This window comes from Electrophorus electricus, chromosome 19 (genome assembly GCF_041902795.1).
Source record: "Electrophorus electricus isolate QZ-2024a chromosome 19, ASM4190279v1, whole genome shotgun sequence".
Classification (NCBI taxonomy): Eukaryota; Metazoa; Chordata; class Actinopteri; order Gymnotiformes; family Gymnotidae; genus Electrophorus; species Electrophorus electricus.
In genome coordinates this window covers 724,876-746,696 of record NC_137515.1, presented here as the reverse complement: position 1 = coordinate 746,696, position 21,821 = coordinate 724,876, and the positions used below count along the sequence as shown (strand labels likewise).

At 42.7% G+C, this 21,821-nt stretch overlaps 2 protein-coding genes across 8 annotated transcripts; both read right to left on the bottom strand.

Moving 5' to 3' along the window:
- Positions 1-832: 832 nt before the first annotated feature.
- cnnm3 (cyclin and CBS domain divalent metal cation transport mediator 3) lies at positions 833-8,763 on the bottom strand. Of its 5 annotated transcripts, XM_027020432.3 has the most exons (9): positions 7,145-8,763; positions 6,907-7,050; positions 6,620-6,778; positions 5,678-5,847; positions 4,891-4,987; positions 4,513-4,643; positions 4,121-4,247; positions 3,809-3,873; positions 833-2,884 (listed from the first exon to the last, which is right to left on the bottom strand). In XM_027020432.3, the coding sequence occupies exons 1-8, from the start codon at positions 8,535-8,537 to the stop codon at positions 3,824-3,826; spliced, it is 2,271 nt and encodes a 756-aa protein (XP_026876233.3). In that variant the 5' UTR covers positions 8,538-8,763; the 3' UTR covers positions 833-2,884; positions 3,809-3,823. The 5 variants fall into 5 exon arrangements, with proteins under 5 accessions (XP_026876233.3, XP_026876234.3, XP_026876226.3 ...); XM_027020433.3 differs by lacking the exon at positions 3,809-3,873 and having other exon boundaries at positions 4,101-4,247; XM_027020425.3 differs by lacking the exon at positions 3,809-3,873.
- A 574-nt stretch (positions 8,764-9,337) lies between these two features.
- cnnm4a (cyclin and CBS domain divalent metal cation transport mediator 4a) lies at positions 9,338-21,451 on the bottom strand. Of its 3 annotated transcripts, XM_081702618.1 has the most exons (8): positions 19,998-21,451; positions 18,280-18,423; positions 18,054-18,188; positions 17,779-17,948; positions 15,843-15,939; positions 14,444-14,536; positions 13,103-13,278; positions 9,338-12,551 (listed from the first exon to the last, which is right to left on the bottom strand). In XM_081702618.1, exons 1-8 carry the CDS (start codon positions 21,379-21,381, stop codon positions 12,198-12,200), a joined length of 2,553 nt encoding a protein of 850 aa, XP_081558744.1. In that variant the 5' UTR covers positions 21,382-21,451; the 3' UTR covers positions 9,338-12,197. The 3 variants fall into 3 exon arrangements, with proteins under 3 accessions (XP_081558744.1, XP_026877358.2, XP_035391846.1); XM_027021557.3 differs by lacking the exon at positions 14,444-14,536 and having other exon boundaries at positions 13,103-13,281; XM_035535953.2 differs by lacking the exon at positions 14,444-14,536.
- Between the last annotated feature and the right edge of the window lie 370 nt (positions 21,452-21,821).

Below are 21,821 nucleotides of genomic sequence, written 5' to 3'. Positions count from 1 at the left end.
TGTAAAAAGTACACAAAGTATACCAATTTAAAAAATGAATTCCAACTTAAGTGGGTTTAGTGGGAATGCATTTGTATCAGCACAGCTGTTGTATTGTATGCTGTATTGTATGTACCGTTATATGATGGCTACTCTTTTCTAGCTGCATTTCTGTCATTATACAGGCCAGAGCTGTATGAGCAAACAGGCCTGTCCATGTCCTGGGGGCAAATGTTGGTGCCCCTCTGGCATGATCTCTCAGCACACGCTACACGTATGAACTGTATGATGAAGTAAACACATAATTTAAACAATGCTCATGATAAATATCTTAGATGTACATTACATGACAGTAAACCTGTTTGCAGTATATATTTACACCACACTGGGCGCTATGAAGCAGTCAAGCAACATCACACAGGGCTCTTCTGTCTACATATCACACCTCAGCGGTAACCATTCATGAATTTGGGTTGAACCAACCATGAAAAAAAGAGTGATAAGCCAACAAGGCTGTACAATAATGTGTGATCACCACCACCTGCTTCCTTCACTTGGTCACACAGACACTTGCCATATTTATAAGTTGCTAGAAGTGGAAATGTCTATATTTTCATCATTATTGCAAATTCATAATAGAGTAAGTTATTTGCTGAGAGATATTTTTGAGCCTACATCTCAAACCTTTATAATCATGCATTCATACCATGATTCTGGATCTTATTGTCCACTTGTCCGAGTTAACAGACTACATTTGTAACTGGGGCTAAGATTTATTGCACCACCTAGTGGTGGAGCATGAAACTCGTTATGTCCAATATCACCATTTTAAACAGTTTCAAACAGTTCAAAGTACAGCTTGCACACTGGTCTGGTTTTATTTCCTAAGAAACAGTTGAAACAGAGCATTCAATGCAACAAGCAGTATTCAATGTTACAGAGAGGTTTAGAATTACTACTACAAAAAACAAAACAAAAACAAAAAAACGCTGTTTACAATTGTTTTGTACCTGAAGAAAAAAAAAAATATATATATAAAAATTAAAATCATCTGCCAGCAATTATTCTCCATTGATATATTCTATCATTTAAGTAAATTAATATACAGCAATCTCTATCCTACCAAAAAGGAAAGAACAGCATTTTTCCAGATAAATACAGTAGAGCAAGAAAGTTTTACTATATACATTCATTCTTAAAAGAGAATACAAAGCAACAGTTCAACAAAGAGTACAATGAATTTTAACATCTTAAAAAACATTAACTTGGGATTACACTCCGAGTTCATTACAATTAGATGAACAACATTCATTCAAAAATAAAATGACCCATGGAAGTGCATTTTTCAGTGTTTATGAACACACCAGCTTAGTGATCTGGAACTTATGCATCCAGAGCAAAGACGACACCAGTCCTGCTGAACCAGAGCAGACGGCTCCAAGATGTCTCGCTTACATACCCATTACCAAAATGACCCCAGAAAAAGTAAAAACAAATGAGAGATCATTAAGTTGTGAATCCATCTGTTTCCAGCCTCAAACCTTTTCCAAGACAAAGACCATGGCAACACTGAGGTCATGCAACCCAAGCACTTCCAGACAGGTGAATAGGGGAATGTCATTGGCTTTGGAAAAAACACCATGTCGTAACTCATGTCTTGCAAGGAGTGAAGGTACCTGGTAGTAGTGAATCACAGGCATCTATGTGGTTCACCATGTGTGAGAGCACATAGAGGATGGATAGTGTGATCGACATTTGTGCAAGAAACCCAACATTAGTGCAACAAGAGTTCAAATCAGTCAGCATCTCACTTATATGAACAGATTTTAATCTCTTTCCCACAAACCCACACATATACTGACCCACTCAAAGTTATGTCTCAATAATGATCTGAGAGACACCTTGTAAATGTTACATGATGATCCGCTGATCAAAGGACAGGGAGAGATATATTTAGAATTAAAAACAGATCCCAGAAAAAGTACATGAACACGTTCAAAACACAGGCAGCCTGTTGTCTGAATTTAGCAAATATATGCAGGGTCAGGAACATCAAACTGTCCACTCCTGTACACAGTGACTAGCTGAACATTCACCTCATATTACAGCAATACTGTACTTTGCACCCAGACTGCATTTCTATCTACACCTCATCTAAAGGGAAAAGATATTAATTCTCTTGTTTTCTGGAGGGTCTCAGAATAACTACTGCAGTTAAAGCTGATTAACATGCAAAAATGCATCCATGAAACTTTCACTTCTGTTCTACTTGTTTATTAGTATACATTTTGGCTTGCATGTAAAATGCAAGGTGGTGGCGGGGGGTTGTTATAGGTGTGCTGCATATTCCGGACTGACAGGTGTTCCCAAATCCCAGAGCAGTTCCTGCTGCTCTCGTCGGCACTGGCTTGTCCTTTAGGCACATAAAGATGCATATCCAGAGGGCTCAGAGTTGTATGACCATGCCGCATGCATCACTCAAGGGGCGCACAAATATATTTGAAAACGCACACGTGCGCGCAGACACACACACACACACACACACACACACACACACACACACACACACACACACACACACACACACACACACACAATTGCGCAGGATACTTTAAACCAGTAGGGGTGCCGAAGAAAGACTACGAGACCTGGTGGAGGATGCTGACAGTAGGGGATGCCCCATCTCAAACAAACAAACAACCCACAGAGCTTCACAACATCTGTAAAAAAAAATCTGTGCGCTCCAGACATGGGGAGGAAAAAAAAAAGAATGACGAAAGTCAAGCTGGACGTTAAAAGGCAAACCTTCTTGTGAGCTGAAGTTAAATCGCTTAGACAGAAAGTCAGACAGCTTCTGTAAGGGTCAGAGTTTCCTCTTCCCTGCATTCCTGGATCCTGCTTGCACCTGAAAAGCCAAGCAAAGTGGAGGGGATACATGAGATTCCATCGCACGATCGGGCACGCCCGCATGGGCACGCTCGCACGCGCTCACTTGTATAGTGCTGCTTATTAAAGAACAAGCGCCCATGAAGATCACCAAAAGAAGCCAAACGTAATGACATAAATTAGTTTAAAATAGAAGTTTAAACATTAGATTAAAATGTAATCAAATTACATAAACAAAAATTGAAAAGTACAAACAAACAAATGTATAAAAAAAAGAATAAATTAATAAATAAATAGCAGCAATTTCAGAAGCCAAGCACCATAGGATAACGTGGGCCCCTTGCACTCAAAACACTGCAGATGAGATTTGACCACAGTGGAGTGTGTAAGACTGGAGGACCAGAACAGCTGAGTGAAGACTTGGCTTATTACACCCAAGACGACAGAAAAATAAAAACCCAAATACTAAATAAAACTACCAACAAGCCTTTGGTGCTTGGTCTGTAATTTAAGGAGCATCACTGCAACAGCACCAAAGCAGTAAAATATAAAAATAATCTACAGTCAGAAAGACACACAAGACACAAACGGTGCCAAAAAGCAAAAAGGTGAGATTCTGGGGTAAAAAAGGATTTGAAGCATTTTGAGGGCTCAGATGGGTACAGATGTTAGAACCTAGCTGACTTCAGTGAGGTAGTTAGGTTCACATAGATGGAAGCAATGCTTCATTACAACAAGAAATGATATCTTAGCCTCACAGAAGGGAGGGACCCGACAGCTACCAAGACAGCAACATCTAGAGTTAACGATGTTGAGGGAACATTTTCAGAGCAAAACGAGGTGCGCACGTGATGCTTGTAGCCCCTGGGTGAAGTCTCTGTGCAACAGGCAGGAGTACATTTAAAGTGCTCACACTCATGCTTAGAACTGAACCTGCAATTACCTCATGCAAAGTATACTAACAGTAGTTGTCAAATGCATCAAAGAAAGAAAACTGAAGAGGAAAGTCTAGGTTTGTAGTTAGGGAGAAAGGGTAAATGGAACAAAATGGCACGAAAACAGAGAGAAAGTCTTAATTCGAGGAACAGTTGTAAAGGTAAAATAAAAGAAACAGCTTCCTTCTATAATTAGCTCATGTGTAATCAGCAGTAATATCCATGTGCCGAGTTTATCATGGCCAAGTTATTTGCACTAAAGCATGTTTAAATAAAAGGTTGTGTTGGAGAGGTCCATACCCGGAGTCATAGCTCTGTACCTTGGGTAGAGTTCTTCTCATTTAGGAGTTTGGTCTGGCTGTTGGGCAGGACCTTATTAACAGGCAGGCCAGGGCTTTGTGCTACCCGAGATGCCATCAAGGCATTGAGATACTGCAGGCGGGTTACCTGAGGGGCAGGAACAGAAATCCCAGCAATCTTAGACACTGTACCAAAGAAACAGGACTTCATATTGTGTGTGTGTCTTTTGGACAGGTGTAAGTGTACACTAGAAACCAGATGAAGGTTGTATTACATATTTAGGCCTCTCATCTTATTCGTTAACAATAATTATGTGTGTACTGGCACTGACTGAGATCACATTATAAAAATAGCAACAACATTGACTGCTCATTTGCATCATCACGGAGCTGATCTGCCTCGACCTGCTCACCCTAATGATCTGCAGGTCGGCGAGGGCTCGGACCGTGTAGTCAGGACAGTAGCTGGATGGGCTGGTGGCCTCTCCCAGCTCAAAGGGGTCTCTGGGAGAGCGGCACTGCGTGGAGACTGGAGACTGATGCACTGCGTACACACACAGAGGGTCGGTTTCCACCCCATGCAAGTGCAATACACCTGACCCCGGCTAACTGGCATCTTTTAAAGACATCGATTAACTAGATTAGCTGTCGTGGTGAAGATCCAAGTCAGCAGAGGTAAAACAGGGACAATGACCACCATCCTTGCACTTATGCATAAAGGTCAGTGTGACGGTGATGCCAGTGAGGTAGTTGTGGAACGCAAAACGGTAAAAACAACAGTGATGACATACCAGAGGAAGGTGCAGTCAGAGCCGAGACGCCGTAGTAAGTAAATGCACCATTCTCAAACTTTAAGCCCTCTTTTCCAATCTCTACCTCCACACGCCCCTACACACACACACACACACACACACACACACACACACACACACACACACACACACACACACCAATGAAAGCTTCTAATAAGAGCCATGTCAGAACTTTGCTAAAGGTATGAGTTTAATCAAAATAACCAATAATAGAATGAGGAGGAGGATGATGAAGGAGCATGGTCATCTATTTTATTCTCCACCACTGCCTCCATGTTGACTGCCTGGGGAACTCCTGGTAATGACACACACATGAATTTTCCAAGCATATGTCTGACTCAGCTCATAAAAGGCATTCAGAATTTCCTGATGGGTCAAATGGAAGGAAGTGTAGTTCTACCAAACTGCATTGAACTGGATTTGCTTGCAAGCTAACTGGTAAGACATTTACCAGTAAGTTTACCCCAGTTCAGCTCAAATTAGTGCTACCTAAAGTAGCCTGAAGCTAGCTTGCTAAGATGGAATACCCAGAACCACTCCCCTATCAGGACAGTGATACCCAGAGCATTTCACAAGTCCCAGGGCCTGTGGTGCCATTTACGGACAGGCTCATCATCTCTGAACTTTGTTTTACAGCACACCAGTCAATATCCAGGGGACTCTTACTGGTAACCCAAGTGTTCACTATCTTCAACACTCCTACGAGATGACAGATGCCCTGAAACGCATGACTTAGCGGCAGCACTTGTACTTCCGCCCCACTCACCTGCAGTAGCAGAATAAAATAGTCCACGGGGTGGTTCCGTGTATACAGGTAGTGGTCAGGACTCAGCCGGTTGCTTGGGTCAAATTTCACTTCTTGGTTGACGTTCGGGTGCCGCAAGAGGTGAAATAGCACTTTTTCTGAGACACGCTGGGGACTGAAATGCTCCACCTCTGGAAGAAGATGGTGATATGTAAAGAGAAGAGTGAACCGAAATGACGGCTAGTAAAGATCGGGTTCAGTGTCCATGAATCAAAAGTAAATCACAAGGTAGCTTAATGCTCAGTCCTAAATATTCATAACCTGTTTTCAGGACTGAAAACCAGTTACAAATAAATAGTTTGTACCAGGCAGATTTGGATGATGTGTACAGCAGTACTGCTCAAGGGCTAAACCATCAATTCACCTGTGCTGCCTACTGCTAAATATGGAATATAAAAAAACATGTTTAAGGTTTTGGGGGCAAGCACAGACCTGCTTAGCCAACTTTAAGAGGATCTGAGGATCGCCCAAGACCAAATAATTCAAAAGAAAACAAACAGGTGGCTGCAGACACCAAACCCAACACAGCTGTCACATGCCATGTCCAAACTAACCACAGAAAGCAGTGTTTAATATTATTTGGCAGGGTCCAAAATAAACACTAGACAGTTTCTAAATGTGGGTAAAATTTTGCTTTGCTGCAAACTAAATAAAAATATAAAACAGGTCACCAGCAAGTGGCTACTTGCACAAGTTCTTTTGGATCTGAAATATACCCTAATGCAACACAACACAATCCTGTGGGTATTAAAAATATTCTCGCTGGTCATTTTTACCTAGTTTATTTACCCTTCACAGAAACGTCCATTTTGAGTGCTGCTACAGGGCAAATCTAATCTAATCTTGTACACAGAGACTTGCACAAACACCTTCACATAGAATAGGGTGTGGTTTCCAGCAGACCTCTGGAGAGAAAACGATGCGTGGCAAGCAGCAGCTGAGGAGACGTCCGGATCTTAGGCTCGCCTTCAGGCACCTTGAAGAGGGAGAACTCCTCCCGCGTCACACGCGGCTCCAGAGGAATCGCCAACGGGGCCAGAGGACGCTTCACTTTCATGTTCACTGCAGAAAACCAAACAAAACACACAGAGACTTAAAGTGAGGCCTGACAATGGTCTTCTAGGGACAAATATGCTCAGCTGTTTAAAATTCGGAGACAAGGAGGTGTCTGAGGTAAATGTGCTCTCCACCGTAGCCATCAGACTCGTCCAGGATCTCTGACTTTATGATCTCCTCGATGACGTCCTCCAGTGTGACCAGTCCCAGCACCTCATAGAAAGGGTCTCCCTCGCCCTCATTATTCACTCTCTGCACTATGGCCAGGTGAGAGTTTCCTAAGGAGAAAAAAGGAATCATGACCACAGAGCATCTGTAAGGAGCAAATAACCTCCTAGTGCTTCTGAAGAAGTGTATTAAAAATTAAGTTACCTTTCTTGAATTCCTCAAGCATAGCATCCAACTTGGTGTCATTAAAGACAAAATGCAGAGGGTGATTATAGAATTTTGTGATTGTTGTCATGGGTGTGCAGTCTGCAGGGTCTACCAAGGCCAAATCCTTTACATAAAGGATTTCTACAATATTTGACTTTTCTTCTTCATACACAGGAACCCGGGTGTAGCCGCTCTGCATAATCTCAGACATGGTGCTGAAGTCCAGCACTGCTGTAGATGGCAGCATAAAGCAGTCTTTCAAAGGGGTCAAGATGTCTTCAACTGTTTTGGTCCTCAAAGTACCTCGACGGAATTCCTCTTTAACGAACTCGTTATAAGGATCATTAACGTTAGACCGGATCATCTCCATTATTTTCTCGCGCACACCACACGTGCTTACGTCGCGGTGAAGGGCCAAGTCGAGAAGCAGACCGAGGGGGCAAGACAGCGGACAAGTTGCAATCAAACACGTTTGGGCTAGCCATATCATGCCCGGAGCGATCTGGAATCCATAGCCTGAACTTAGTATGTGGGGTAACAACTCGCCAAGCAAGAATATGAGAGCACCACACGTGAGTACAGCGGGTAAGACGGACCCAAACGCGCGGTAAACAAACACACCGAGTGCAGCGTGACAGAGAGCGCATATCACCAGTAACGCGCACACCAGAAAGTTGCCTCTCCTCCGAATGGGCTCGAGGCGCTTGGCGACCCGTCTCTCGTCTTCAGAGCCACAGCTGTGGAGCACATACAGCTCCACGGGATCAAGCCAAAGCAAACTTAGGTTTAAACTTCGTATCACCCCACAAATAAACACGAGTACAATAATGATGATGGCGAGACCCCAGGTGGGAACAGCATCGGGTGGTAAATCGAGATACTTTACACGGAATCTGTCTGACCCAACTGATTCCCAGTGCTGCTCTTTAAATATGCACAAGTGGTGGAAAGCCGGCCGTTCGCCATCCTCTTGTTCGGCTGCAGAGAGCTTTCTTTGCACGGTGTGAACTTCTATCAGGCCGCTGATTTCTTCGTCCGCTTCAAACTCCCCGTGGACTTGGAAAGCGGAGGAATTTCTTAGACTCTCGTGCCTGCAGGGATCGTCTGCGAGCCGCGCAGCACCTGCCTGTTGCACATCTTTAGCGTCTCCGGCAAACGCGAGCCTCGGCCAAGTCCCGTTAGGTGGGCAGTCACCAAATAATCTGAGTTTGAAACTAGATCCGTACGCAGCTGTAATGACGCTTCCGCGCATGTACACTCGATCGTTAGCCTCCTCTAGTCGCAACCCGAACACGTGCGGCAGGGCCTGCCGCCTGCAGGCGCTCGCGCTGAGCGCGCACAGGAGCGATGTGATCCAGCAGACGCGCGCGCCCGTCCAGCCGGCCACCATGTTGGACTGGGGCAGCTCGCGGTCTCCAAATCATGTGACACCGCAGCGCCGTTCTGCTAGCCTCCTACTTTTCTTCTCGTTTCCACGGAAAATAACCAAAAAAACGTCCTCGCTTTCACCGCCATGTTAGATTTAAGAAGTCCGAAGACCTTAAAACTCTCGCGCGATTACTCGCCTCATCCCCAGTCTAGAGCAACAACAACAGTTTTATGGCGGAACTACGTAATCCTTCATGGGCCAATGGGAGCTGCGATCTTCGTGACCAATAGGAGACCCCGATAACAGGGACGCCACGCCCACTGTGGTGTGTTAGGTAAACGCCACATAAACAAACCGGGAGCGGAACTTGTCCGCGGCGCCTCTTAGTCCAACAGCTCACTGAGGACAACGAGCTGATGGTTAAGACTATTTATGTCGAGAAAAGGGCCGCATATGCACAAAGGAAACATGTTCAGATTGTACATACGATGTAATTGGGCTAAATGGCTGAACAGAACTTGACATATTTATTTAGGAAAAATTAACGCAAGACTTGACGTCCTTTAGAGAATTTACAGCCAAACATTGGTAACTAAATTAATAGAATTACGATATAAATCGAAACCGTAGTTTATTTACAAAGCAAAGTGGCAAAGGTGTATAAGCAAATACAGGGGAACAGTTCTTATAGAGAAATAGAGTTAAAATTTTATTGCAATCTTTATCCGAATTCCTCCCCACGAGAGATTTTATATATATATATATATATATATATATATATATATATATATATATATATATATATATATATATATAACAAACTGTGTACACATTGCTTTTAGAACCATCAAAGAGGTACAGTACATTTGGTCATTACATTCTCTTTCCCATTAAAGACAGACCCACCATGTCATGTATTAATAATGAATCACTTGAAAATCCATGCCTGGGCAACAGTGAACATGTAGGGAGGAAAAAAAAAACCTGGAAGTTACACAACTATAATGGATTTTTCCCACAAAAGACAAAAAAAATTTCATAACAATGGAAAACAAGTTTTTGCTATGGCAAATAGACAGAGAGTACATAGAAGACAAGCACGTTCTGAAAAATAATGGGGTAGGTTGGTGGTCAAAAGATCTATGCTGGTTTGGAAGGCAAAGACCTCAAATGCTTCATGAGACGCATGACCACACTCACAGTAAATCTTGCACCATGGAAAATGAACCCACTGCCTACAGCACATGTTCTTGACCTTTAACCTTCACAAATCACAAAACTGAGGAAGCCTCACTGGGAGAGGAAAAAAAAATCTTGTAACTCAACCAGGAGTGAAAATGTCACTAACATGGAATTGTAAAAAAAAAAAAGTAAAAAACAAAAACAAAAAAATGCTTTAACTCGACTGGGAGTGAAAATGTCAAAAAAAGGCCATGAACATTAAAGGCAGATTACTGGACTGGACTTCAAGGAATTTAATTAGTTCTTAGCTCCCTCCATAGTTTAAACCCAGTCAGCAAGCAAGATTATTGCAATGAAAGAGATACAGGCAGATCAAAAGGAAAAAGGCTTTGGCCATTATAATAATCAATGAAATGTGACATGATAACTCTGGACATGTTAAACAATAATTATGGTCAAAAATTGCATGGTCATGAAAACTATGGTTTTTATCTTCCATATATTGTGGTTTAAAATGCAATGGATACTTCATTATTGCATACATGCAATGTCAACTGAGGTAAAATCCACTGTTTGTGCAAAACCAATATGCAAAATCCCTGTAACAACTAATTCTAGTCTATTGCTTTTCTTTTCAGCCCTCTCAAAAAAGGCCACAACACATTTATAAATAATTCAAAAGCTATATAAACACTGGACAAGTGTCCACTTTACAATGTTCAACATATAAAAAAACAACATATTGATCACCATAAAATTTGTTAAGTTAAGCAAGCAACTGACCAACTCCTCTTTCAATCTGGCCATCTCACTAGCCAGCAGGGTAGGAATTGAACTATGGGACCATTACATATATGAGAGCATTACAACTTTTACACATGTGTCAAACTAGTGACCTACTGTGAGAGAATACTGCTGACTGACAAGGATCAGAATATTTTCCCCTTACGTTAACCTTTGATCATTAGGTAATGCAATTAAAGCGTCGTTTAAACTTTTAAGTGAGATCTAATGTGAAGAACTAGCAATGCTACCACAGGGTTTCCTCATGCTGGTACATGGGGATGGGGACCTACGTTGGGGACCTACGTATGGCCTGTTTACTACCCGTTGCTGTTGTATGACAGTATGTGATTAAAGTGGTGGAATGGTCTCCATCATTAACATTCATACAACATCAAGTTGGTGACTGTTTTTGTCTTTAGATCAGCAAGAATTTTTTTTTTTCCCCCATTGTCCTAAGGAGCTTTTCTTTGGTGTGTGAGGGAAAAAGTACAGTACACTCAATGTACAGTTTGGTTTCTGTTCACAGTGGATCTTGTCTCAGCACCAGTAAAGCTACAGTCCATTTTAAGGTCTGGAATGGATTCTTGGTATTCCATTTCATTACTCCCAACCATTCTCACACTTCCACACAAAGGTCTGTAACTGAGAAACACAAACATTCATTTAAAGAAGTGCTGGTACCTAGTGCTGGACAGTCTGGACAGATCACAGGCTCTCAAATAAACAAAATATCACAACTGAGTCCAAACAAAACTAATACAATCATACATACACAAATTATTTAGGAAAAAATAAATATAATTTTTCATGTATTTGTATAGCATATATTCTGTACTTAATGTCTACACGCTGTGGTTAGACCTGTTAGACCTTTTGTGCTTGTGGCTTAAAACTAATTTGACAGACCCAAACAGATGTGAACTGTACCACCTGTTTACATTATTTCACACCTTTTGTGATTGGTCTTTTAGCCATTTGCATAACTGTTAGAGAGAATCCCCCTTAGTTTAACATGTATACCATTTACAGTAGAGTACCAACTAATAAGTCAAATAACTGTGTTGTGTATTAGAACAGCGTTCCACTGCAAAAGCAGTAAATATACTGAGATTTTAAAAAGCACATGGAATTCTCTTTGAAAAGAATATGATTTGTGCTACATAGGGCCCAGTTAGTTTAACTGTAAAACAGCAGGTGTGAGTGCTCTTGGCAATAGTAGCCTATGGTTTGTGATCCTCATCACATATGTTTGTAAATCTCAAACCTGCCCCTTCCACCCCAAACTATGCTGGATATGCTTTCTAAGAGATTTTAAAAAGTGCTTATATACACTAGTGAAATATTGTTAAATCACTGATTAAAAATGCCAGAGCAAGTAGTCCAAGGCATAGGTTCTTGCTACAGAATCATCCTTCCAAAATATCTGAGACAGTAGTGTGTGTTTGCATTCCTCATGAGAGTGATGGTAGCCAAAAATAAGCAATGGCCCTCATGAGCCTGTAGTGAACGTAGTCAAAGCCTCCTAACCTCACACTGGTCATTTTTATAAACACGCTTCATCAGTCCAGTCTCCAGCAAAGTGCCACTCAGCTGGGCCTAACTGGGAAGAGGAAGGATGGAACGGTGATGACAAGCTCGTCTTTGGTCCATTGAGACGGTGATGACGTGCTCGTCTTTGGTCCATTGTTTGGAAGCTTATGTGAAGTGGCTTAGTCAGATTGTGCTCTCTGTGTGTGCATAGGTGTGGGGGATAGTGTGGATGTTGAGGTGTAGAGGCATGACTCGTTGACTGTGGGAGTTGAGGTGTGGGCTAGAGTTGCAGTTGGAGTTTGTGTAGGACAGTGGTTGGCTGGAGCGCTGGTTGGCCTTGCTGTTCCTGTCGTTGAGCAGCGAGGTTGTCTCGCAGATGCCCTCCCTAGAGGTCAAGCTCCGGCTTGCAGAGAAGGTGGGAGTGGTCATGGGCGGCAGAGGAACGGGGTCCAGATGGATGTGATTGCTTATGGGAGACTGAGGGCTACTATCCAACTTGGAGGCCAAAAGACCATTTTGGTACTGAGCACGACTGATCTGAAAAAAGAAGAAAAAACCCAAACAAACAAAAGGTTGAGTACTGGTGCATGTTTAACAAGTATGCTTGTAGTCTTACATGTAGTCCTATATTCAAAGTGTCTGAAAAACACTGAATAGCTCTTTCACATTCACCTATTTAAGGTGAATTCCAGGTCACTTGAGTATTTGAAATCATACACTCTAGTATGGTAACTAATTAAAGCAAAGTAACTGATTAAAGAAATTCTGACAAATTATTCTCTTCAACGGCAAACAAAGAGGATTAAGCAATAGAATGACCAAATTAACATTCATCTGAAGCAGAATAATCCAAACTGTTGGAGACCCTAAGTAGAAAGGCTAAATAACCCTCACCTCCATTTATCTAGTCAAGAATATGAAAAGACTTTTCTTTCTTTTTTTTTGGCCCCAATCTCTGTAGCGTTTGACCCAAACGCTTTAGATAGAAATGCTGATTTCTGTTGAACTAGTTGCGTATGGCTTTCACGCTTCCATCCAGCCTGCACAAGCTCCGCTGCTGCCATCATTTCTTTCCATGTTGCTCCTACCTTGACAAACTGCAGGTCTGTGAGGGTGCGCACGTTGAAGTCGGGGATGTACTGTGGGGGGGGGGTGCTGGTGAGCTGCAAGGTGCTGCCGTTGGTGGACACGGTGTCCACCCTCTCTGTGCAGCTGAGGGAAGCTGAGCGGTTCAGGCTGCTCTGGTGGGTCTGCGAGTGGAGGTCTGCTACGCGGGGAAGGCAGAGAAGATGTGTGGTCAGGACTAGCAACCTGCACCATCCAGCATGACGCACCATGATGGATGCAAATCATAAGCCATTGCATGGGTGCATTTTGAACACCCATATGCCTGCTTAAAACACACATTCGCACCCCCCCCCCACCCCCACACAAACCTGCAGGCACGCCCGCACTTCATAAAATAACACGTGGAAATTTAACAAGACACATTTACATTGCCTGTTTCCATTTCATTTCGAGCACACAACTCAAAATATGAAATAAGTACACCACAGATGAACCAAGAAAACCACAAAAAAACAAAAAAAAACTAACAAAAAAAAACACGTAACATCAGTAATGTAATAGCGTGTCGATATCTGTTACACAGAATCTGTACATACTGTGTATTAATCTACAGGCTCCCCCTACAGATTAAAGTTAGTAAGTGCCTTTACCTGAATTACTATTGCAGTGTCATTTCTAACAACTATGCAGTGCCTTGTTACGACAGTGATATAGAAATCAATGACAGAAGCAATGGGAACAGACCAGACAAAAGGCAAAAAAATAAGTTCATACATAATTGACAATGTGGCCAATAACTGAAAAAAAGAACTGCACTAATTCAAGAAATGCCTGGCAGATATGACACCAAAGCTTGGGTTGTCTGGACCAGGGTTGGGTCTGTGGGCTGCGACTGAGGCTGAGTGAGCTCTCGGCAAAGGAAGTGAAATTAGGAGAAAATAAGGGGGCAGAAGTCTGGACTGCAGTTCAGTCCACTCAGAGCCAGAGTCCACGTGTCCAGCAAGTCGTGTTTTCACTTTCACCCCGACACGTCATACTTTCCTAAGTGATGTTCTCTTGCCTACATTCAAATCAATGGACCTTGGTGTGGACGAGGACCAATGAAAATTACACCTATCATTTACATATTAAACACCCCATTAACATAAATGCATAAAGAAAGCTGTGATTAGATGGTTCAAGCCTTTAACCACAGCTTCACCCCCCTGCAGAGGTTGTACATGCTGGACAAGGGCTCCTGAGTGGATGAACTGGGAAAGGCCGATGTTTTTTTTCTTTTAATTAGTTATTTCGTTAAAGACACGCCCACTCCCTAAATCCCCCGTTAATGCTACCATAGCTCCCGACATGCAGGAATTTACCTGGGAAGCGAGAGAACAGAGAAAACCTCTTAAGAGAGAGGCGTCGCCGGGGCTTGGGTGACACCATCAAGGGTGACAGAGAGGGCGTGATAGCTGGGGTGGGGCAAAGAGCGACAGCCAGAGAAGAGGAGGGGAGAGACAGAGACCATCTTTACAGTCCGCATTCGGTCCATCATGAATCACAGTCTCAATGTCGGGCCGCTTTCCCCAGTTTACTCCCTACCTTGGCTTTGACTCACCCAGTTATCGATAAACGTGTCTAATATGACCAAGTTTCTCCACACAGCAACCAATTACACAGATCAGCGCATCTTTTTGTCACTGCTTGATTACATGGTGACTCCATGGAATGTCATTTTTGTTTGTTTCATTGTAAATCTTCCAGCCACTTTTTGTTCTGTTCTTTGTGCCACAATCAACTGGTACAGGAGCCCAGCAGAGTAACTGGAATCAGTGGGACTTGAGGTGATCACACGACTGTCTTTTATGAGACGATCGCCTGACTTATATACACCTTGTTGTGACCAATCAGGAATGTATTCTCACTACAACAGTCAGATTACAAAGATCATTTATACATTACAAAGATCAGTGGCATTTTAACAATATAAAATAATGCTGGTATTCTGTGCACATAAACACATGGAGACACTCAGACAGATGCTCGGCACATGAAACACCAGAGGTTACAGTCTAAGCACAGTTCAAAATGCAGCAGCGATGTAGATGTCATACTAGATGTCAACACAGTGAAGTGTTTTCACCCTCACCTGCAACTTTGTTTACTGGGGCCACACTTCTAATGAGATATTGTACTAAGGGATTCAAAATATGAATACATATTTGAAGAGTTTATAAAAAAAAAAAAATAATAAAATAAAAAAAAAATCAAAATGAGGAAAACTATGAGGAAAAATAAAGTTTACTGCCACACCATATTAAAATGTAAAATAATAATAATATTATTATTTTACATTTGTAAAAATGGTGGTCACTGAAACAGGGATGGTGCTTGCACGGTGTTGGGAGTGTTTCCTGTCAGGCTGAAATCCTGCCCTTTCCCAGAAGTGTGAACAAATGAGCAAATCTATTTTAAAACTATTTCAGTTTATATGATTTCAGTTTATATTGGTTTAAAACACATAACAATGAGTAATCAGTCCTTATGCTTGTTTCTATTTGAAGAAGGCACATGCTCACCATGATCCAGTCCATCTGGTCTGATTACTGAATGATACTGGACCTGATTACTGAATGACACTAGCATTCATGAGCATATTTGTAGTCGGTATCTGATAAGAACATAACTACAGCTAATCAGATGAGCTACAGAAGAATCTGCTGTTTCTCTAGCAGTGTTAGACAGGAGAGATGTGAAGATGTCCATGTTAAGACTCACCCAAGGACGGAGTAGTTAATGCCATAATACCGTAGAAAGAAAAGGGGCCCGTCTCGAACTTCATGTTCTCATTTCCCGCCTCCACCTCCACTCGGCCCTGAGCGAGAGAGGAGACATAGAAAGAGTGCAAACCAAGTGTCTGCCATCACGACGATTAACTTCGGACACATGGTGCAGTCCTTTATTGTATCGGTGCTTAACCAGAACATGTCAGAACTGATGCTGTATTTTGAGGGCGATATTTGAGAACTCCTTGCAGCACGAGTGCCGTTTGCTGTTCAGAAAAAACCTGTTCATCAACTAAAAATGACGTTCAACAAACACGATCCATTGACTGTAATTTAAGCTGTGACCAAAAGACATTCAGATGTAGCCAAACAGGCAATCACGCAACACCCAAACAGATGTACAAAAACAATAAGCTATGGGCTATAGCATGCCAGCATGGGTGTGTTGTGTTCTTTTTCAGCTCTGGGTCAAAGGACAGACCACGGGAATCAGCCACTTCAGCTCCTGCTGGCTCTCGAGTTCCATGAGCTACAGGGTAAATGTAAATCTTCCTTTAGTACTGAAACCCAAAGGCCCTGTCTGCTTCTATGGTCATGTGCTCCTGCTGAATAATGCAAGGTAACAGATACTGTCACACCATCAGCAGCTGCTCACCTTGGTCATGCACACCCACCCCTGCACACCTACATACACCCATGTACACCCATTGATATGTGTGCACACCTGTGCACACCGGTGGACACCCATGCTCACTCACACATGCACAAATAAAAGCTCCATTACATGGGTCTAATTTCACAGACACTGCCAGCAAATCAGACCCAGGACTAACAGAGATGAACTCTTCACTCTCAAGGAATTCCCAACTTCAAAAGGAATGAGCCTATCCACAAAAAATGAAAAACAAAAACAAAACATTTGTTTACTTGTACCAATATTCAAATTACCTATCCTTTTATACATTTCCTTGAATCACGCAACAGCATAAAAATGTGCATTTCATTGTTGTTATAAGTGAGCAGGTTGTACAGCCTGTGGCATTGGTAGTGTCATAAAGTGCTGAGTGGGGCTCTCTTCAGTGGCGAAGCCCACTTTAGTGTGCGCTTTCTGGGTGCGCTCGGTGTGACATGACTGGTAATCCCAATCCCTGACCGTCATAACCGTAGCCCAATTCAACTCCCTACGGAGGGCATAGTGCGTCTAGGTCTAAGGAGGCAAGGCCCCCCCCATTTGTCCGCCTTCAGCTGAAGGGAGGTGCAACAATGATTTGGTCTCACGGCTGTGAATTTGGTAAGCAACATGTTCCTTCAAACTTTAGCATGAAAAAGCAGGGCCTGTGAATCTGCCTTGCACCTCTACCACCTGTGGCCATCATCATAAAATAAAGCCACTGAAAGTATGAAGAGAGTGTGTGTGTGTGTGTGTGTGTGTGTGTGTGTGTGTGTGTGTGTGTGTGTGTGTGTGTGTGTGTAGGGGAGGGGGGTGGAATTAGTACCCAGGTTCAAAGTCAGTGAATGGCAGCCTGTGGGCCACACTTGTTCAGCCTACAACAGGGTTGCAGCTGCTGCCTCGCCCCTCACTGTGTAACATGAGCCCAGATGATGCCACAGGGCACAGAGCTGGAGGACATCCATAAGCCATCACCAGCGAATGGCCAAGACTTAAACACACACCTAAAAGATTGTTCTTGTCACTGTGACAGAGTTTATGCCTAGATGCAGCACCTATTGAATCCAATGTTCATTTGACAGTTCAGTTAACATACAATGGGATATAGCCTAAGTTAATCACAGAGTTATTCCAGTATTGTTTCATATTTGCAATTTACTGTTGTCGCTATAGCAAAATCCCACTGTATGGAATCTGGTTTGGTGAAGCTCAGGTAAATAACTTAATCAATCAATAATCAATCACAACCGTCACTTACCTGTAAGATGAGGATGAAATAGTCGATCGGCTTGCTGCGCTGGTAAATATAGTGATGTTGTGAGTGCTTATTGCTCTCGTTGAACTTGATCTCCTGGATGACGTCCGGATGCTTAAGGATCCGTAACAAGACCTTGTCGGAGATCTGGAGTGGACCGAAGAGGCTTACCTCTAAAGAGATAGATCCAGATCAAGATCCTCTCCACACCCAGACAACGGTTCTCCAAACATTCCCTACAAAGCACTTAGGGAAGGTCGAGCTACAGGGGAACATACCAGTGGCCAGGAACCGATGCGCAGCCAAGAGGAGCTGTGGCGAGATCTTAACCTTGGATTCACTTTCTTGTTTAAAGGCTGAGAAGTCCCTCTTATTCTTATTAGGGTCTACCTTCTTCCTGTGGCGGTTATCAGCTGATATAAAAAGAAAATTGACAAAACATTTTGTGAGAAACATTGTCACCGACTGGTGAATATTAGACAAATTGCTTTCAGGTCAACTCACTGTACAGGTCTGACTCGTCCAGGATCTCTGACTTTATGATCTCCTCGATGACGTCCTCCAGTGTGACCAGTCCCAGCACCTCATAGAAAGGGTCTCCTTCACCTTCATTATTCACTCTCTGCACTATGGCCAGGTGAGATTTACCTGTGGTGGAGAATGCCAGAATTAAACAGTTTGTATGTCCCATTTGCAAGATGCGAAGATTTTCATACCTCAAGTCAATGAAGAGATTTCTTGTCTGAGTACTGCATTTCAAACAAAAGTGGTTTCTAAAGTTAATCTCTGCTGAACGTTTAATCTGTTGTGACAGAATGATACTGTGGAGCTCAGATGGCTTCACCTATGGCAATAAATGTTAAAACCTGGTGTTGTGTCACAGTTAGAAAAATACATCATTATTGGAGTAAAAAGTGAAATGTGTGAAAGAGGATCTGGATGTGTGGTAGGTGACCTAATGTCCTCCAAAGTCATAGGGAGCCTGTGTGTTAATGTGTCGTGGGTTGTTCCACAGCTTGCACGGTAACACACTTCACAGCATGTCAGGTGATAAGCAGCACAGTGACAGATTTCAGTACATGCGAATATAGAACAATGTCTGACTCTGGTGTTTCAGTGGCTGCCGAATGAGGTCATATTCCAGAGGGTCTTCACATTATACTTTGATAAATTTGCAGCAAAATATCCCACTCAGAGTTTATCAAACAGATTCAGTTAGCATATCTTATATGTGTCCAAACTTTATTACGGTTAGTGTGCATCTATTGTGTATTCTGCCCATGTTGTCAGCAGAAATGTTTTTGATTAATGTAGTGTTGGAAAGCATTCGATGAGCTGTCGATGGCCTTTGCAGTTCTGCAGTGGTCAGAAACCCCCCCCCATAGCAGATGCATCAGTCAGCCCGTCATCTCAAAACATGGATCACAGGGACCTAAAAAAACTAGGCTATCAACACAGAGCAATGCGATTATTGCTGGGTGATATTATCTAACTGTTATCTACTTTCAATATGGATTTAGTCTGATGTAGATATATGTAACACTACTGAACGAATTACTTTTTCAGAAATATTGTTTTTGCTCATCGTCACTAAATATTTTAACAAAAATATATATTAAGGTGTGCCCACAACATCATTTATAATAATATGTAGGATATATCAAACATCTGCTAGGGTAAGACCATTTGTTTTAGACTTAGCTATTTATAATTAGACATACAGTTTGTGTTCATAGTAAGATTTATCTATACTGTAAGGTTTATATATAGATACACTAACACACACCATCACTATGCCATTATGTGATTCATCATAAGGGACATAAATTACTACCGAAAGAAAAGATGGTGTGTGGTTACGAATGACAGCAGATTAGGAAGTCAAGTTGGTGAAACTAAAGACTGTCAACGTGATGTACCTTAATAACCAGCAGAAATTTGACATCAGTCACATCTACATTTTCAATAATTAATGTGACTGTCTGAGGCACAGCAAAATACAGTGAAAGAGAAAACATATGGTTATTGACTGAGCTCTACATGTGTGCAGAACTATGGATTCCAAAATCAATATGAGCACAAAAGGGCAGTGTACAAGTGGTCTCATTATGATTTCTGCTATTCTGACAGTCAAGACAGGTCAATTCATTATTTTCAGTCATGTTGGTACCTGGCATTCAGTCTTTAAATGTGCTACACTGGCACTAGTCAGCATAACTAACCTTTTTTGAACTCCTCCAACATGGCGTCCAGCTTGGTGTCGTAGAAGACAAAGTGGACAGGATGGTTGTAAAACTTGGTGACAGTTTTAAGCGTTGTGCAGTCATCTGGATCAACAAAGGCCAAATCCTTCACATACAGAATGTCCACGATGTTGGAGCGCTCGTCTTCATAGACAGGGATGCGCGTGTAGCCGCTCTCCATGATCTCCGTCATCGTGTTGAAATCCAGCACTGCATCCGACTTGATCATGAAGCAGTTGTTAAGGGGGGTCATCACATCCTCCACTGTCTTGGTCCTCAGCTCCAAGGCCCCCTGGATCATGTTCAGTTCCTCCTTCACCAAGTCATTGTACGGTTCAGTCACCTTCAACATCTCCACCAGCTTCTCCCTGTTGTAAACAGTGCCAATTTCCTGTCCCAGCAAACAGTCAAGCAGCTTGCTAATCGGAAAAGACAACGGGAATGTGAGGAGCATAAAGCATTTGGTTAACAGGATCGTATTTGCACCAACTGCCAAACCATGGCGAGAGCAGAGTGCCTGTGGTATGATTTCACCAAAGATCACTATGCCAACAGTGGATACTACCACAGCACCCAAACCGGAGCCGATCAAATCGTCCAGAAGGATGGTAAGTGTAGTATTTACCAGCACATTCCCCAGCAGCAAGGAACAAAGCAGGTAGTTCCCTTTATTACGAATGGGCTCGATCTTTCGAGCATACCTCTTCTCCTTATCAGTGCCGCAACTTTGCACAATACGAAGCTCCATTGGGTCTAGTGCCATTAGCCCTAGGTTAAGTCCACTAAATATGCCTGACAGAACAAGGAGGCAAGAAACCAGAATGATCTGAAGCCACAGAGGCAAAATTGACATTTTCTCCTCAACAACTCTTAACATGCAATCGTCATCCGACAACATGTACCAGTTCCCTTCCGGACTCTTAACGCATAAGCAATACTGCCTCTGCCGCTCAGTCTTACGGAGCGTCTTAACGTTTACACTCAACACACCAGACGTACCGCGACTGCTGACATTCATATGGCTATTTATGCTAATGTCTTTGGTAAAATCAACACAGGTCCTGTTTATTACTGCATGTCGGTCCAAGGAGTCATCCTCATTCGCATGGTCGGTGAACCTGATCTGAGCCGAGGAGTCCGAGGTCAGCTGTAGCCCGTAAAACCTGAGCTGGACACTACTCCCCTCCGTTACCTCAATCATCCCCACATCTGTGGTAGTGGCTGCTTTACTGCTTTTCTCCAGCCTCATGCCCAGTATCGGAATTCCAACGACACTCGCTGCTTCCGTTCGAGCACCGAAAGATGTCCAAAGAAAAACGGTTAACGTGAGAACACATCCCTGTCCGCGCCAGTCTGTCGCCATGTTTATGAGCTGTGAGTGACGTCACACGCTTAGCTCCCTGCACCGCCCTCATCAGAACGCAACGCCCACTAACGCGCACAGGTAATCTCTCTCTCTCTCTCTCTCTCTCTCTCTCTCTCTCTCTCTCTCTCTATATATATATATATATATATATATATATATATATATATATATATATATATATAGCTCCAGAAAAAAATGAGACCACTCCAATTTTTCTTAAATCAGCATCTCCACAGCAGCCATTCCATTCAAGTGTTTGTTGAATTCCTTCACTGACACACCTCAATCTACTTAATGAGATGCTGAACATCTTAAAGTCCTGTTCTAACGAGCAACAGTATAAAAACCTCTGCTGCTGTCATCACTATTCTCTTGTTTCAGAACCAGCTGGATGGGAAAAGCAGTGCCAGGACTACTCAAAAAGTAAATGTAGTCAA

Excerpts from the sequence above, each read along its gene's own strand:
- cnnm4a (XM_081702618.1), bottom strand. The coding sequence starts at position 21,381 with ATGGCGACAGACTGGCGCGGACAGGGATGTGTTCTCACGTTAACCGTT. Across the intron at positions 18,424-19,997 it reads GTTGGAGGAGTTCAAAAAAG|GTAAATCTCACCTGGCCATA; the intron begins GTTAGTTATGCT and ends TCTCCACCACAG. Across the intron at positions 15,940-17,778 it reads ATTTCATCCTCATCTTACAG|GGCCGAGTGGAGGTGGAGGC; the intron begins GTAAGTGACGGT and ends TCTCTCGCTCAG.
- cnnm3 (XM_027020425.3), bottom strand. The coding sequence starts at position 8,537 with ATGGTGGCCGGCTGGACGGGCGCGCGCGTCTGCTGGATCACATCGCTC. Across the intron at positions 4,248-4,512 it reads CCGACCTGCAGATCATTAGG|GTAACCCGCCTGCAGTATCT; the intron begins GTGAGCAGGTCG and ends CCTGCCCCTCAG. Across the intron at positions 2,885-4,120 it reads TGAGAAGAACTCTACCCAAG|GTGCAAGCAGGATCCAGGAA; the intron begins GTACAGAGCTAT and ends TTGGCTTTTCAG.